Below are 16,907 nucleotides of genomic sequence, written 5' to 3'. Positions count from 1 at the left end.
TCGCCGTTATTCTCGTGTAACGAAATAATGGTGTCACTTTATCCGATTAAAATACGAAGAAGGAATGCAATCGTATTTTCGAATTATTTTCATTTACACTTGCAATTTGCGTAATTTGCGTGTAGTATATGTTAAATAATAATTAGAAATATTGACCTATGGAAAGTGGATGTGGCAAACAAGAACAAGATTCTCTTTCACAACTGTAGCATTTTCCAGATGGAGGCGAAAATACGACAGATGGCTCCATATTTTTTGGATCCAATAGACGAGTTATATAGTAAGATAAACATAGAAACTGTTCTGGCTTCAGAATAGGTGTTGGCCAAGTTTCTACCAATTGACCAGGTTTCTCGGCAAATCTATCAATGATTAAGTAGAAATTAATTATATTAATTTACATTGAAATATATTTCTTATATTTCGTTATTGTACATATGTGCGTAGATACATTTTACTACCGACTTTGTATAAACTGTTACATCAATTGTACTCATTTTGTACCTATGATCGTTATTGTACAGTGTACAATGTATATGCATATGGCATTCTTACGCTGTTTTTATTTCTTTAGCTGTTCGCATGCATTCTCCTTCATCCTTCGTTTTCGTTTCAGTTTCTAAATTATCGGCTACAACGTTCGGCGCACACAAAATATCATTTAAAAATAATGGATTAGCCTCAAACTTGTGCCCGTTACTTCCTGCATAAAACACGAATATTTTTACTTTGACGCAATATTTGATCCATCAAAAAACGTCATATCAAATATAAGGGAATCATTTGTAATACAATCTCATGTTGATAATAAAGGATGAAAAATAACTAGCTTACGTTATTAGTCGAACCTCGATAACTCGCATAACAATTTTGCTCGTTACCTTCCGCTTCTTTCTCAATGCGAGAATTGATTGTTAATATCAATAAATAAATAAAAAAAACCTTCCGCTTCTTTGTGAAAACCGTATATAAATATCGTATACGTGTCCTATAATATACGTAGCTACGATATACGAATCTACGCTTTACAATGAAAAAACCACGATTCAACTTGTCGCTTATTTTTCAAATAAATAATTGACCTCTAGAACTTGAGTCTCTACATCCTCTGCAATTCGAAGAATATCGACTTTCGCGCAAAACTTGTTCCACTCGTTTCGAATATTAAACGTCTCTTATTCGTAGAAAAAGTAAAATCTCCACAGCTCGAAGGCTTTTTTAGTCGTTGCCTTGTGATTCGAGTTCTCGAGGTTGGCTGCGTCAACAATATGTATCTTTGCTACAAATATCTTAATTTTGTAAAACGTTCGCGTTACCAATTATGACTCCGTAACCATGCTTTTTATTATCCTTCCAATAACCAGAATACTTAGCTCCACCGACGGAATTCAGCTTTATCTCCCCTATTATAACGATCTTATTATTATCTTTATCGAACATTGTTTCAGAATAACAGTATAGATTCACCCTTGCCATGACGCATTCCGCGACGCCAGTAACCTACGTACGATGCTTCTTGCGGCCAAGCAAACGTTTTATTAAAAAATCCATTCCATACGTACTCTCCATAGCTGCAAACATTATATTATCTTGTAATATTAAATAAAACTAACATAAGTATTTTAACCACTCCTCCAATGTAACTATATTTCTTTCATTCATCGTTATAAAACCATAGGGACCAAAACAAACCCGTGCATTGCACCGCATTTCCATTCCCCACGATAGAGACTCCCATTGGACCAAACCATGGTTCCGATACCATCACGAACTCCGTTCTTCCATTGACCCACGTAACGGCCACCGCTTGGATAAATTCGTAATCCAATCCCGTTCATTTTGTTCATTACCCAATCACCGTCGTATGAACCATTGTCAGAGTAACGGGAATAACTTTTTTAACAAGTACATTTACAAAAAACTGATTATTTACAAAAAAACTTGTATCGCAGTGAATATGATAACGACACTTTTTGCCAATAATTATATTACCAGAGAATAAAATCGTCGTCAACAGATTGCGTACCGAATACGGTAACAAGTGGCGACAATTCCACGTGCACGTAGCTCAGTAAATCACGCGTTCAAAATGATACCGTCAAGAGGACGCGTCGAAATCGAATGTTTCTTGTCGAGAGGCTTTGGAGGACAAGGGACACGGCGATATGATAGAATGTCTCTAGCGCGAAATTCGATTGCTTGTAAGTTAAGTTGAAAAATAAGCTTCTATCGACACTTTTGCATATGAATTTTCACGTTTGTTTCGTGCAATTCTAACACTTTTATAACAACCTGAACATATATCTAATAATAATAGCCACACCGACAACTAACACATCCTAAGACATAAATCGAATTAATTGTTTTACTAGTAGATTTGTAAAGGACGTAAGTTTTACGCGTTAAAAAACGTTTCGTCGTATTACATAATTATGTCTGCGATATTTTAATAATCATCGATTTTACATCAGTGTAGAAACAGTCTTTCTCTGGCTTGTGAAAATATTTCACCTGTACTTTGTTACGTACTTACCCTTTCCCATGTCTTTGACCCATATGCCATTGACCGGTATACATGTAACGATTTTCTCCATCCACCATAATTCCTCTACCATGTCGGTAGCCGTTCGTAAAATCACCTTCGTACCAGCAAACATTGTTCCATTCTAATAGACCTTTGCCATGCATAACATTCTGTTCGAATTCTCCCTATGAAACCACACAACTTTCAATAATAACGAAAAGCGAGGGAAGTTATTTATTTTATCGTTTCTACTTATGTTGAGGCAAAATTAAAAAAAAATCATATATATATATATATATAAATTAATCGTATATTATGATTAATAACTAGAGTAATTGTTAACCAAGTGCAAGGTTTTTTTGTAAAATATATACAATCGCTTTTGCCATTGATATAATCTTTAATGCATAAAAAGCATATTGCCGGAAAGAATGATGACCGTATGTATTACATGTATGAATTCCATTAACGACTTGTATCGCTGAAATTTATATACTTGTATCGTAATAATAGGAAATTTGAAAATTCTTACTTTATACCGAGCACCGTTAGACCATTTGTATACGCCTTCACCCTCCATCATTTTTCTACTAATACGACCGCTGTACGTATTGTTACTAATAAATCTTATATTTGCAAATTCATCGGGCAGTGATAATTTCCAAGACGAAACGAAACTTGATTTATTTGTATCGTTATTAAATTCTTCGGAATTATTGTCGCTTTCTTTCGATTCATTTACATCTTCGTAATCTTGTCTTTCACCTATATCTTCGTCATCGTTGGACGAGTTTCTCGAATCATCGACCAATATCTTCGTAGGCTTTTTTCTTAAATACGTGCCATCCCACCTATATTAAACAATGAATGTTAAATAACAAACATCGAGTAATTGACATTTTTAACGCGTATTTTACTCGGCTGTTAAACGTAATAAACAGGGAAAATCGTACGTATATGGAACTTTGGATCGTAACAGTTCATAAAGGTATCAAAGAGAGTTGATAGAAATATCAAAATTTCAGTAAAAATTTAAACGAGAGCGAAAATGAAAACGATTACTCTTTCACAAAATACTGCAAAGTGTCATTATAAAGAAGAAAAATGAATTCTTCTTTAGCGCTATATTTACGACGTTTGTCAGCGAGAATATCTTCGAAAGGTAATTCCTCTACTATTTCGCTTTCTTTTTCTTCCATCTCTTCCACTTCTCCTTCGTTCTCGCTATACGATTCCAGAGAAATAACCTTCTTCCGACATTTCTCTGATATCACTTCTTTTAGCGTACTATTCATCTTTTTTATATGTTTCCAAGTAAACTCGCAAAACCTATACTTTCGCTAAAGTTATTTAAGAGTAACATTCAATTCTGCGATAGAATTTTAATAATTTACGTCCACGTATATCGTAAAATCTAAGAAACGTGAAGATATCAGAGATTCGACAGACGTTATTTTGCGCAACAAGACGATGTTTTACGCGATGTTCTTGAAATGTTTTTGAAATGTTTTTGAAAATAATTGACACTGGATTCCGATTAACTTTCGATTAATCACGTTATCCCGCAGGATAAAATATCAAGAAAAATAACAAATATTCAAGTTGCCTAACTGAAAAGAAGAATAAATGTTGACGAAAGGGAAACTGAACGTAAGATTATATTTGTATAAAAAGCGTTATCAAATTATTGACAATTATCAATTTTTTGATCGTGCTACGAAGTCTGTACTCGCACAAAACTTCATGTTTAATTTATTTATGTTTAATTTTATTCGACAAAAATAAATATTACCTCGGTTCATTTCTTTGCATTTCGTTACATTTATTTTCGCAAGTTCCTTCTATTACATGTATACGTATAATGGCCTGTTACAATGGCGTATAAATTAGAATCAATACTATTGTACGGATTTATTTTTGTATACAAAGTATTATAAATATAGAAAATATACTGGTTGAATCGTAGGTCGTCTTTCCAACCTGTGAAGATGAATTTAAAGATTTCGAACCGATTGTTTTTCATACTCCTGCTATTTACAACACCAAAGTAAAGGTTCATGATTGGTAAGCATATTTCATTATTTATTTATATAAATATGCACAGAAATAAAAATAATATTTTATTGTTATTCGATACACGTGTAATCGATATTTATACCAATGTGATAAATTTTGGGGAAATGTTTGTCGTTCGTTTAATTTTTAATCGACTCGAAGCTTCGCAATAATTTTTTGTCGATCCTTCCAATATAAATACTTCATCCATATATTATCTATATGTATTATTTATGCAAAAATGTTAAATTTTACTATTTTTATTATCTTTTATTATTTTATTAGTTTACATCTTCAGCCATGCATTCCTAACTCTTATCCAAGTATTATATTCTGGAATATTTTATGCACATTATTTTATATACTTCCAAAACTTTACCATGACATGTAACTTCTTGTATAAGATATACTTTTTAAATTGCGATATGATACAGAAGTTTGCATCGTATATACTTCTATGTTTCTTACTCCTTGTATTCGATAGTATTCCCTATGTTGTCAAGCTGTAACAAGGAAAACGAAGAAGGGTGAAACGTTCCCGCCTTCTATTGTGCGTAGCAACGCAGTTTTGTCACTATAGTCACTATAGTCAATATAGTCAATATAGATTGTCAGACCACTCAAACTGCAACAGCTTTCAACTGTGCGTGTAGTTTTTTTTCTACTTAGTACAAAATAAATAAAATCTCTAATATTACGATGCAAAGTGGTAAATGGGGAAAAGGACATACAAATTGATCATTAAACATACTAATTACTACTCATTTTTATCGTAGTAAATTATCAAGCTAAATATCATCTTCCGTGATGTAAGTATTACTCTTTCCGAAACTTTTAGTCAAGAAGACATAATTAATAATATTTACACGTATGGATACGTATATGTGTGTGTATATGTATATGAATACGCAATGCGAAATATGAATATGCAATGCTGTTATATAACGTGTTAGGTGTATTTTTTAAATATTCTTTTACGCTTTAGGAAGATGAAATTCTCAGAAACATTTATTTAATAGTTTGTCGTGTTTAATAGTATAATTATTCAGTCCACCTATATTTATTTGTTATTTATTATGACCTGGTCGTTGATTCTCGGGCTTATCCGGTTCCTTTGCCCCGCCTTATTTTCCCGTTTTGCTCAAACCTTCGATCTTACACATACATAGTTGACTCGTGAATATACATATGAGAAGTCGATACGTCGTTATTTGTAGACTTTGACAAAACTTAAAATTTGCTATTTACAGGCAAATGCATACGTTGGCTGAACCCAGAGACAACAAAGACATATTTCCACCGAAAGGGAATCTTCATAAATCATCGTATGAAAGACTAGGACCAGAACCTGCTTGTACAGGAATTACGGAAACACACGCGATGTTGTCTCAAATAGAATTAAAAGACTCGTATAAACCAATTTATCCGCAACGTACTCTACTTCATATCAAGTCACTTGCAACGTTAGAGTATGTATTCGTGAAATAATTTTTTATTCGATATTAAAGAATAGTCAAAATAGATGATTCCATTCAATGTGAGACGATAATTATTATTATGGCAACTGTTTGAAAACTATAATCACAGTTACCTTTTATAGCGAGTGGAGCATTATGAAAAATATGACGCGTATTGTGTATAGGTTTGTCGTTAGTAGCAGCAAAATATGAATAGAATAATCTCTCGCGAGAAGGTTTTAAATATATAGTAAAATGTTTACGAAGGAAATTGAAAAGAATGGAACAAATACTGTAGCTATTTTGTATCGTAGATTAAGAAACTAGATTTTAGTATAAAATTAAAGCGTTTAGTTTTCATGTACATTTATATAAGAACGCAATACACGTTGCAAATGCTATTCATATCGTAAATAAGGAACTTTTTTATAGAAATAAAATTACCACCCTTGACGAATTTAGTGTAATTTTCATCTTTCGAATGACGACAGGAATCTCCTTCGAGGAAAATTCAATCGTAATGATATTTGTTCACGCAGTGTTGGATGGATAAGCAGAATTTCATTTTAGCTAGATGCACGGTCATTCGTCGAATTTACAAAGACATTTTTCTTCAAAACAAAGTATCCGACTTTTTCTTCGACAATTACATTTTATTAAATATCTACTACTGGAAAGAGAATACTATAGAAGAAATCACTTTATATACTTATGATACGATGAATCAGCACATATTGATAGTTTAGAAAAATAATATCGCGTAATATCACAAAATAATACCAGTAATATCATACAATCACAATAATATATCAATTATATCATACAAGTATAATGTTACACGTTTGTAAGAAATAAATGTATGATATTTCTTATGACATGTGAAAAATATATCGCAGGCCCGAAGAAAAACAAGAGACATTGACGGATATCGTGTACGATGCCGATGAAGCCCGTAACATGGATTATCGAACAACAACGGAAATTCATTACAGATCACCTCATCCCATGAAACGAAGAACGTTACCACCGCCACCGCCACCACCACCGGAACCATGGCTCTTAAATCGACGGACTATCGGATATAGTCTGGAAGAATTGGAAAAGCGAGACGGGACGTACACGTTTTTAGATGACAATATGGAACTTCATAAACAAATAGCTGATTTAAAATCAAGAAGATACAAACTGCGTACGTTTCAAGACAGTCAGCCTTCCGAACACATCAATGCGTCTAATATAAAAGACTGTAAGGATTGAAAATTGAAATGTACAAAAATAACCGAGAATATATTTTATCGAATTCGTCGAAAGAAATGAATTATTATTGTCGTTAGAGAATATGCTGATAAAGTAATGTCTCTGTTTTGTGACTTGCTTGTTAAAGAGTTTTCTACGTAGTATAAAACATGAACATCCACGCGTATTAAGATGAAGAGAATAGAAAGGATACAATATGGAAATCTACTCGTAATATGATGATAATAATAATAATAATAGTAATAATAATAATAGTAATAATAATAATAACAACAACAACAAAGGATTATCCAAGTAAACGAAGGAATTTGTGTTCCATTCCTGTTGGATCCGTGTTACATTAGCGATAAAAGCATATAGTCAGTCTGCAGGTTCCGGCGCATATTTGCAAACATGAAATTAAAAACTACAAATTAAGAGGGCCAGGAAGTGTATAGAGAAATTGCAGAGTGGCAAATACAGTATAGATGGAAAAGTAACGTTAGTTTCGTTTTATTTTGATTCAATTACAAATGCGTACGGACCTATGATCTCAACCGATATTACCGATAAAACAAAAGCTGGTGGTTACATTATACGAAACAACTATGATAAATCGGATAATTACAAATAATGCAACTATTATAATTATATTGTACTATCGTATTAAAAACAAATTACAGCTTGATAGGAACTTGTTTTCTATAATACTGTAGTGGTTACAGGGCTCATTCTGCAATTGTGATTTTAATCGCAACTACCACGATAAAAGCATCGTTTTGTAATATACGATTAAAACAGTGTCCATATTCTTTTACTCGCATTTATTCCGCATTATCTTCGATCACCACACGCAAAGCAGTGAAGATGGAGAAAGTATTGGACAGATACTGAAATATTTTCAGCTTGTTAATTATATGTCATCTTTGATTAGTTCGTTGATTACAATTAAAGAGATTGCAGTTATATGCCAGTTTTATGGCAATTTGAATAAAAGAAGAATATGTAATATGGATCTATATGGACACTATATTCATAGTTAAGTGATATTGATAATAGAAATCTTGCAAACAGAACATTAGACAGAATATCATTTACACTCTGGCAATGAGGCTGCATCGCGATCAACTGAAAATGCGAACAGTGTCTTAAAAGTAAAATTAACAATTTGAAAAATTGCAATTACGTTTACCGTTGCATGTAACCGAACAACGTCAAATATGGCATTTGATTTATTTGAAAATTTTTTGCCAAATTTAGCTGTAGAATTTTATTTGTTCTATTGCAGCAAGTATTAATCGATATGTGGTCCTTACCGAACAATAATAACGCAAAGAAAGCTCTGGTATTATACAACTGACAGAGAGAGTTACTGGCTCTTGATATACCAGCACGATCGACAAATTTTTTTGCACTTCCAACGTTTGTTTATACCATATCGTGTCGTATGCGCTTCGTGAGACATTTATGCTCTATGACATACGAGGAATTAGTTGTATCTAAGGGAACATAATTCACAGATTGCGCGAAAAAAGAGGTGGTAATATGAACGTACTATTACCCACCTATTACCACAGGTTGAACGTGGTAGTATTAAACGAAACAGACTATTATTTATGAAATTACGTCCGGTGCAACGACAACAAGCAGTTATAATTTACAACACGTCGTTGTTCATTTACCTTTTTAACGTCAGCATCGTCAATCGCTAGCAATTATGAAAGCAATTTTCGGCTGTTAAATATCTTTTTGTATATCGAAGCGTTTCATAAATATAATCAGAGTTTCATCAATAAAAGTGGTCATATTACTACCTCTTTCCTTACACCTAAACCATAGAACCTGATTTACCATATCTTTCATGTAATCGGCTGACCACGCGTATACATAAATCTCCGTAAGTAAAGTGAGGCATAGAGTTACGAACTGTATTTTCACCATTGGCGGTACATCCTAGATGTAAGCTATTTAGTTAATTCGTTGTACAAAATATTACAAGATTCACTTACCACGAGCAATATAATACCACATAAAGTTAGAGCAGACGTGCTTACTCCTATAGCGTAAAGCACTATGTAACGAAGATTATCCACCACTTCTTTTGCGTATCTAGAAAAAAAGAACTCGCGATAAACATGAACGCTCCGTTTCGTCCACGCGTTGTAAAATCTCACTCTTACCTTCTCAAATATAATTGTTTCTCAACGCAAACGATCAGGGTACTAACGTCTGACGTCTTTTTTAATTCCATGGCCAAACACTGGAATCTCGCGGCGGTAAACCAAAGCAGAAGCGATCCAAACATGCTTAAGCATACATGTGCTGCGCATTGATAGCTGAGGATAGACTGTTGCGTGTAGATGATAAGGTATACTGGCGTATAATTAACGCGAAATGGATATTCCGCTTCGCTTGGGAAGGATAGCGGCAAGGCTGCAGGTCCTATCGAAAAGGCAGTCGCGGTCAAGTAAATACATACCATAGAACTTGCATAAAAGACGCTGCATCGCGCGATATGCTTGGAAAAAATTTCCATTTCGTATTCTCGCGCTTGTTTAACGCAGACTGTCATTTCCTCGACTACGTGCTGTAACCCGTTGTTAAAGCGCGTATCTTTTTCAATCAAACGTAAGGTGGAAGTGAATAAAAACTTACTTGCAGGGAATCGTGATTGATGAAACATATAACAGTCTGAACCACAATTTGACTTACAACCATAAACAGACAGATACATTCAGAAACAATGATTATATCGTCTAGATGCAGATAAATCGAATATAACAGCGGCGGGAGCAGCATGCAAGCGTTAATAACGCCACTCATCTGCAAAATTTTGTGAACCAGAGTTCGCGTTCCGCTGCTATTGATAGGAGGCGGCCAACAGAAAGTCAAAGCTACGCTAAACCAAACGATGTCGATCACTTTCTCCGGCGTTATTCTTTTCGGCATAATTTCAAGGGACTGTGTACTTTGTACGAACGAAATAGAGTTTAATAAAATTTAACAGAAGGATATTCGTTCAGTACAAAACATTGCTATATCGCGTCGAACACAACTGGCCGTTTGCGGACGTTTGAATCCGTATGAAATTATCTTGTACACACGAACAATTTAATAAATCATATTCGGCGTTACACTCGCGGACAAGGTTGTTGATTTCGCTGCTGGTTTCTTGCATTGCTGGTTGATTCAACGATGACAATTATTGTTTGCATTATACATGGAGGCCGGTTGCGGTAAGGAGCAAACAGGTGCAGTGGGAGGCGATCTCACGCAACAGAGTTAGCGTTCGTGGATATGACGTGTAATAAAACGGTCTGGAACAGGTAGGAAATCACATACTTCTGGATGCGATAAGTTAGATATTCAGTTAGTTATAGGAGAGCTTACTCGCGCCACTTATAGAAGGCGATACTTCTGAAGTAACTGGAGAGGTATAGAACGTGATAATTTATAGGATCTTTAGCGATACGCGTTTCTTCCAAGACTGACAGACTCTCTTACGCCGTTATTTATGTATCAGGCACACGGATATTTCGAGTTTAGCCAGACGTTTAGTCTTATGTTTGAACTTGAAAGGACTATTGTGAGCAGAGATTTATGAAAAGATGAGAACAGCGATGTACATACGTATATGTGAAAGACAAGATATGTAAATGATTTTTACGTCGAAATTCAAGGGGAAAGATTGGATCTAACAGTGAAAAACTTATTATTCATTAACATTTGACAAGAAGATCCATCGCTGTGATTGCGTAGCGCAAAGTTAAAATTTTTTTGTCTCAAGGCGATATAGTGATATATCGGAGAATCGTCCGGCAAGGACTTGGATTTTTGATAGGAAATAGCAGGGGCGGTGCACTGTTGGACCAAATTGTTCAAATGCTCATACAATTGCAAATGGCTGAGGTGTGTGCCGCGTCATTCGTTCCTCACAGTCCTCTTACCAGTCCTCGACAAATTGTTTGGAAATTGAACGGCGCTAAGGTAACCGGTCCTACGTTAAAAATGGATCGTCGCTAGCTAACATGCAAAAGTGATTTGAGGGACAAATTATGATCTGGTGAACATTTCTCGCAATAAATTTCTCCCTGACGATAAGACATCTCCACACTAAAGCGAAATGATTCGTGAAATAATGAAACGATCTTTATACCGTATTTAGTGTAAGAGCAGTTAAGGTACGTTATACTTTCAGAATAATAACGATATATTATCCACAATTAAAATGTGTATCGAATCATTTTGAAGGATAAAAGTAGATAGATGTTACGGAGACTTTCATCGACGATGACGGTATTAAATTATTTTTTTAATTAAAATCATTGTCATCATCTCATCATTGTCTCATGATAAATAATTAACACACGAGAAGAGGAACGTAATTATTAGAACATTAAAACGTAATTATGCTTGTTATTATAATATTATATGTTAACTCATTGTGTCCTTTTTCCCCCAATTAATTCAATGAGAAAAAGAAAGGAGGAGAAAGGGCAGAATAACAGAATGCGTATTTGTAATGTAAAATATATTTCATCTAGTATCGCGACGATGATAGTGGAACGACGCCACACGATTGGAATTATCATCTCAAAAGTATTAGTATCATCGGTAGTTAATCGTGCGTCTTGCCAAGTCGCATATAACCATAATCTCCGAAATGTTCCCTTTTCCCGAATTTCATATGACCATAATCGTCAAACTATTGTCGTTTACTTACGAAATCTACGAAATTATCATGGTCAACAAGCAGATTTTCTATATTATACATGAGCAAAAAAGTGATTTTGATACATGAGCAAAGTAATTCTATAGCTCTGCTTAAAAGAAATATTTGTGGCGGCACGCGACAGTAAACATTCCAACGGTTTCTGTCCCGTGGCGCGCCACACGCAGACCCTATTCTTTGAGTAAGATGATTGCCAGACGTCGATGCGTCTCCGCAGTACATGTTCAGCTAGCCCGAGGGCCCGTTCTATAGCTCTCCTTAAAAGAAATATTCGTGGCGACACGCAACAGTAAACATTCCAACGGTTTCTGTCCCGTGGCGCGCCACACGCAGACCCTATTCTTTGAGTAAGATGATTGCCAGACGTCGATGCGTCTCCGCAGTACATGTTCAGCTAGCCCGAGGGCCCGTTATAAATCTTAAGATTTAGTTAACTAAAGTCCTTCAAACAGACAAACAGTCTGTATCCCAACTACGGGAACATAGGGGAGACCTATTTTTCAACGAACGACGTCTCCCACTAGCAACTTTCCCTCGAGGGCGGCTAGCATCTTTTTCTAACCACCGATAGTGCTGTGCTAATCACCACTGTGGGATCCGCGGGCATAAAGCGACGGAGTGCCGCAAAAGGATGCGGAGCGAAAAGCAGAGGAATGCACGACGCCGGGAAGGAAGCCGGTCGGCTACACCGTCCCAGGTGATTTGCTTCAAGTGCCGTGCGGAGGGCGATATTGCACTTGATTGTCCGCTACTGCAGGGCAGAAAACCCGTCTCCAAGAACGAACTCCTGCGTGGTGGAGTCTCCAACGGGTAGTCTAAGTCATCTGGGTGAGTCGTTCCCATTTTACTTCGATTCTGGAGTCGAATGCTCATTAATTAAAGAATCCGTAGTCGATATAGTAGTAATGCGAGGAATCGGGAATACTTGAGTTAAAAGTACGTCTCAGATTTTGTCCGTTGTACGTATTAACGGTTTTACATTGGAGACAACTTTTCACGTCCTTGTCGATAGTTATTTAAAATATGATATTATGATTGATCGCGAAATTTTAAGCCAAGGATTCGATGTAAATATTACGCACAAATTATTGGGCGCAAGCACACAGGATTAACGATTCACGTTACCGCAAGAAAAGATGGGCCGAGGTTAGCTGCTGTTCACCTGTACGATATAGGGGTCCGAAAATCGGCAGAAGAGTTTGCACGTGGTTTTTTATACAACAACCGCTCCATCATTCCCGGTATCCCGGGGCAACATTGAGGGGCTATTTGAATTTTAATTCACGTAACTTTGGTTTGATAAAGAATTTTCTTGGCCGCGTAGAACTGCCACATCTCCTGTGTCGAACGTTTAATATTCCACGACAGTATCCGAAGATTGGCAGTTGGAATAACCGTATTACCGTTTTACCATCTTGACTTTTCTCTCTGTTGAACAGTGTAGGTCGTTTCATCTAGCCCCTTAACTGGAACTTAGTAACTAAATGAAATTGTGAATAACGCTGTATGTTACGTTTGCCGCTTTCAACGAGTTTCCGCATAACGTACAACAATTTTCGTTTTATTGAATTTTCAATCATTCAAATTAATCCACGGTAAAGCGAAGGTATACAAGAATATAGTATAGGAATGCGGAGATACGAAACACGATTGCGTGCAAATAAAACGATATATGCGTGTGCTTTTGAGTGTAGCTGACCAATTCATAAGAAGATCCGTTTCCCTTGATAATTGAGTCGATGAATTGCGAGTCGATGATTCAACTTGCTTTACGGTATTGTTAATTGCGTACCTCCGGTAAATATTTATAGACTCGTAAGAGTTTTCAATTTTCCATTTTTTCATTTTTCCATTCTGTCCTATTGGATTATCGTAATTAAATAAATGTTAACGATATCAAGATTCACGAGGACTTGAACCAAGCGACGTATGTCTTTACACGTATATGGACGACACCTTTTCGTGAAATATTGTCACTGCAGATATTACATGCAAAGTGATATTAAACGCACTTACCTTGTGAAATCGTTTACATACGCGACCGTTTCTCATGTTAAAATATGCGTGTAAGAAGGCACGAACACTGCTTTCGATAACGGTACCAAGTTTTACCTATTTACTATAATTATTTTATCGAATTTGAACAATGTATTCGAAAAACTATTTATTATTCACGATATTGACATGATTTAATTCACTTAATCAGATCAGATATACTACGCAACAACGCGACTAATCACCTACGTATAAGAGAAAATGTTTGTTTAACTTCTATTCACTTTTACATAGCGATACTTTTAAATTCGATGTAAAATGTTAGCAATAGCAGCTTTTAAATACTATTATAGGTATATCAAATTTTATTCACGCCTGAAATTCAGCGAATAGTCGTTTCATAAAAGTTATTATACGAATCACCTCCACGTTAATCCATCGATGCTTGTTATCTAAGACAGTTGGCGCGATTAACTTTACAGATACATACATCTTTTCGCTTACTACGGAGCTTGTGACCACAGTATGGGCGGAATTCGTATAAGCCACACAGGCAACGAAGCGAGAAACAAAATTTCACGTAACTTTGTACGAAGTCACGGTCATGGATTATGACAGCTCTTCGATGGCTTCGGTATTTCTAGTGCTTCGAAGGTACCCTATAAATCAAACCGTTGTCTCTTCAAAAATCCAATCGTTTCCTATCTTCTTACCTAAATTTATCGTTCGTTATCCATCGTTCGTCGTACGTCATTTGGTTGCCGCCTTTAATAAATACGTGCGATTACCATCGTTTCAAGTGCTCCGCAACAGTGATAATGTCCGAGGATGTTAGTGTAACGATTCAAAAGGGTTTGTCGGAATGGTGGAACGAAGAAACCGAGTATATTTTTCAACGAATCGAGCGATGGGCTGCGTACGCAAGAGGTTACAACCGGTTGAGATCACAAAGACTATCAAGAGGTCGCATGACTATGCAAGGAGGACAGGAACCACGCTGGAGTATTTCCTCCAATAAGCTGATCATCGACGATTGCTCCTGGAGTCCGCGTTTTCATAGCTTGAAAAAGTCACGACGAAAATCTCGACCGGAGGAAACCAAGATCGATTGCTGCGCAACTCTCAATTACCAATCAAACAGCAATTTGGACAGCTCTTGCCTGCAAACCTATAGATACGACCATAGTATTTACTTCAAGACAATTGGCGACATTAAAAATGACAAGAAACAGGTTAATGTTACCACGAACGGAGAAGAAGATGGGATTTCTGTTAGCAGCGAGGAGCTGGTCGAATGGCATGTTAATACAGTGTCAGGATTTATCGCCAGTCAGCTATTCGAAGATGCGTTCGTCAATCACGATAAAGAAAATGCCTTGGATTCTACAAGAAATTCTCATCAGGATGCCAACAGGCAACTTGACTCTGTCGCATGGTTCAACGTGGACTTGTCGAAGCTCGATTTAGACGAAGATGACATCACCGTGACAGTTACCAATCAGCTAAATAATGAAAACGGTTTGACAATTTTTCAGAACGAAGAGCAAACGAATAATAATTACATTCAGAACGAAGAAACTGTCGTGAAAACGAACTTGAACAATCGAACGCAATTAAGCTGCGTGGACCAAGATGAAAACAACGCGAAGGAAACGCAGCCCGAGGAAGGAACCAAGAAGTTTCTTGACGTTCGAAGAACGAGAAGATCATACAGAACGGTTAAACAACAACCAGTTGTAGGTGATAACGAAGTGGTTTGGCCTAGTGTATTATTAAATTACACTAAAAACATCAGCCCCTCCAATTCGCCGCATCATTACAATGAACCACGAAAATAAATTAGAAGACAAATTTTCACGACGCGATGGATTTGATTTTACAATTTTCAACAATAACGTTGACAAACGTTTCAACAATAAATGCACGTAAAATTATCTGTATAACATCGTTCCGCTCTATTAGAATACATCCTTTTTGTATCAAACTTTTCAAATCAAAATCATAATTTTATCAACTATATTCCTCGTAAATGTATAATGGAAAATAAATTACATTTGTCTCGTATACAAATCATTGTTACAATCCGTCGCTAATGCAGTTATCAAATCAGTTTGATATCTGCTTTGTGTTTTTTCTATCAATGAGTAGAGAGTTCTTAATGACGAAAAGATGGAAAATTTGATTCGACCAAGCACGTTACATACGACGATTCCGGTGTACCATTATTTCAGAGTTTAGTAGTTTTATTAATCCCGCCGATGCGTTTAGTTTTCATGCCTATTTATACATCAAAATACGATACGTATCGCAAATGCTATCCGCACCGGGTAAACATGCAACTTTTTTACAAAAATAAAGTTACCACATTCCATCCTCAGCGAATTCTTCATTGTTTTTCATCTTTCGACTGTCGGCAGAAACCTCTTTTAAGCAATATTCCTTCAATCTTGATGATACTTGTGCACACAACGTTGAATAGCAATAATACTATACGGAAAGATATGAAACTAAACTTTAGTTAAGGGCATTTGCATTTATCGAGTGTACAAAGTTATTTTTCTTGAAAACAAAGCATCACAACAAATTCTTGTGTAAAGTTTATTTTACACTTTCGATCGATTTTTTCATCGATTATGTCTTTTCTTAATATCTATTATCAACAACAACAACAACAATAATAATAATAAAAGATTATCTAAGTAAAGGAAGGATTCGATTGTAGGAACGACTCATATTATATTATATTGTATTAGTGACAAAAGTATCTTGTCTGTCTGCAGGTTTGGGCGCATATTTACGAACATGAAATAAGAACCACAAATTAAGAGAACCAGAAAGTGTATACAGTGGCAAATACATCGTAGATTGAACAAAATCTTGGTTTCATCTTCTCCCCCCCCCCCCACCC

The 16,907-nt window shown here is 35.8% G+C and overlaps 4 protein-coding genes across 8 annotated transcripts in view; 2 read left to right on the top strand and 2 right to left on the bottom strand.

Moving 5' to 3' along the window:
• LOC105680225 (radial spoke head 10 homolog B-like) overlaps positions 1 to 16,907 on the bottom strand; it is a 45,369-nt gene that overhangs the window by 1,424 nt on the left and 27,038 nt on the right. For all 5 annotated transcript variants that reach the window (XR_004461839.1, XM_024368053.1, XM_024368052.2 and 2 more), the window contains exons 4-10: positions 3,057 to 3,375; positions 2,534 to 2,709; positions 1,693 to 1,893; positions 1,468 to 1,571; positions 1,317 to 1,403; positions 556 to 703; positions 157 to 362 (exon numbers count right to left, since the gene is read on the bottom strand). Coding sequence is in view for 4 of the 5 variants with exons in the window: in XM_024368053.1 (XP_024223821.1) it covers positions 157 to 362; positions 556 to 703; positions 1,317 to 1,403; positions 1,468 to 1,571; positions 1,693 to 1,893; positions 2,534 to 2,709; positions 3,057 to 3,107 (973 nt within the window). In the remaining variant the exon portion in view is untranslated. The remainder of the gene's footprint in view (positions 1 to 156; positions 363 to 555; positions 704 to 1,316; positions 1,404 to 1,467; positions 1,572 to 1,692; positions 1,894 to 2,533; positions 2,710 to 3,056; positions 3,376 to 16,907) is intronic.
• Positions 4,386 to 8,463, top strand: LOC100744491. The gene is made up of 4 exons (XM_033321096.1): positions 4,386 to 4,403; positions 4,491 to 4,588; positions 5,830 to 6,048; positions 6,933 to 8,463. Exons 1-4 carry the CDS (start codon positions 4,386 to 4,388, stop codon positions 7,291 to 7,293), a joined length of 696 nt encoding a protein of 231 aa, XP_033176987.1. The 3' UTR covers positions 7,294 to 8,463.
• LOC100744370 lies at positions 7,770 to 11,216 on the bottom strand. Its single transcript, XM_033321058.1, has 4 exons — positions 9,928 to 11,216; positions 9,479 to 9,859; positions 9,124 to 9,225; positions 7,770 to 8,744 (listed from the first exon to the last, which is right to left on the bottom strand). Exons 1-4 carry the CDS (start codon positions 10,219 to 10,221, stop codon positions 8,529 to 8,531), a joined length of 993 nt encoding a protein of 330 aa, XP_033176949.1. The 5' UTR covers positions 10,222 to 11,216; the 3' UTR covers positions 7,770 to 8,528.
• Positions 14,678 to 16,866, top strand: LOC100744661. The gene has a single exon (XM_003489973.4). The coding sequence runs from the start codon at positions 14,818 to 14,820 to the stop codon at positions 15,835 to 15,837; it is 1,020 nt and encodes a 339-aa protein (XP_003490021.1). The 5' UTR covers positions 14,678 to 14,817; the 3' UTR covers positions 15,838 to 16,866.

Source organism: Bombus impatiens, unplaced genomic scaffold (assembly GCF_000188095.3).
Source record: "Bombus impatiens unplaced genomic scaffold, BIMP_2.2 scf_0389, whole genome shotgun sequence".
In the NCBI taxonomy this organism is placed as follows: domain Eukaryota; kingdom Metazoa; phylum Arthropoda; class Insecta; order Hymenoptera; family Apidae; genus Bombus; species Bombus impatiens.
Note: the sequence above shows the minus strand (reverse complement) of the source record. Positions and strands in the feature narration are given on the sequence as shown.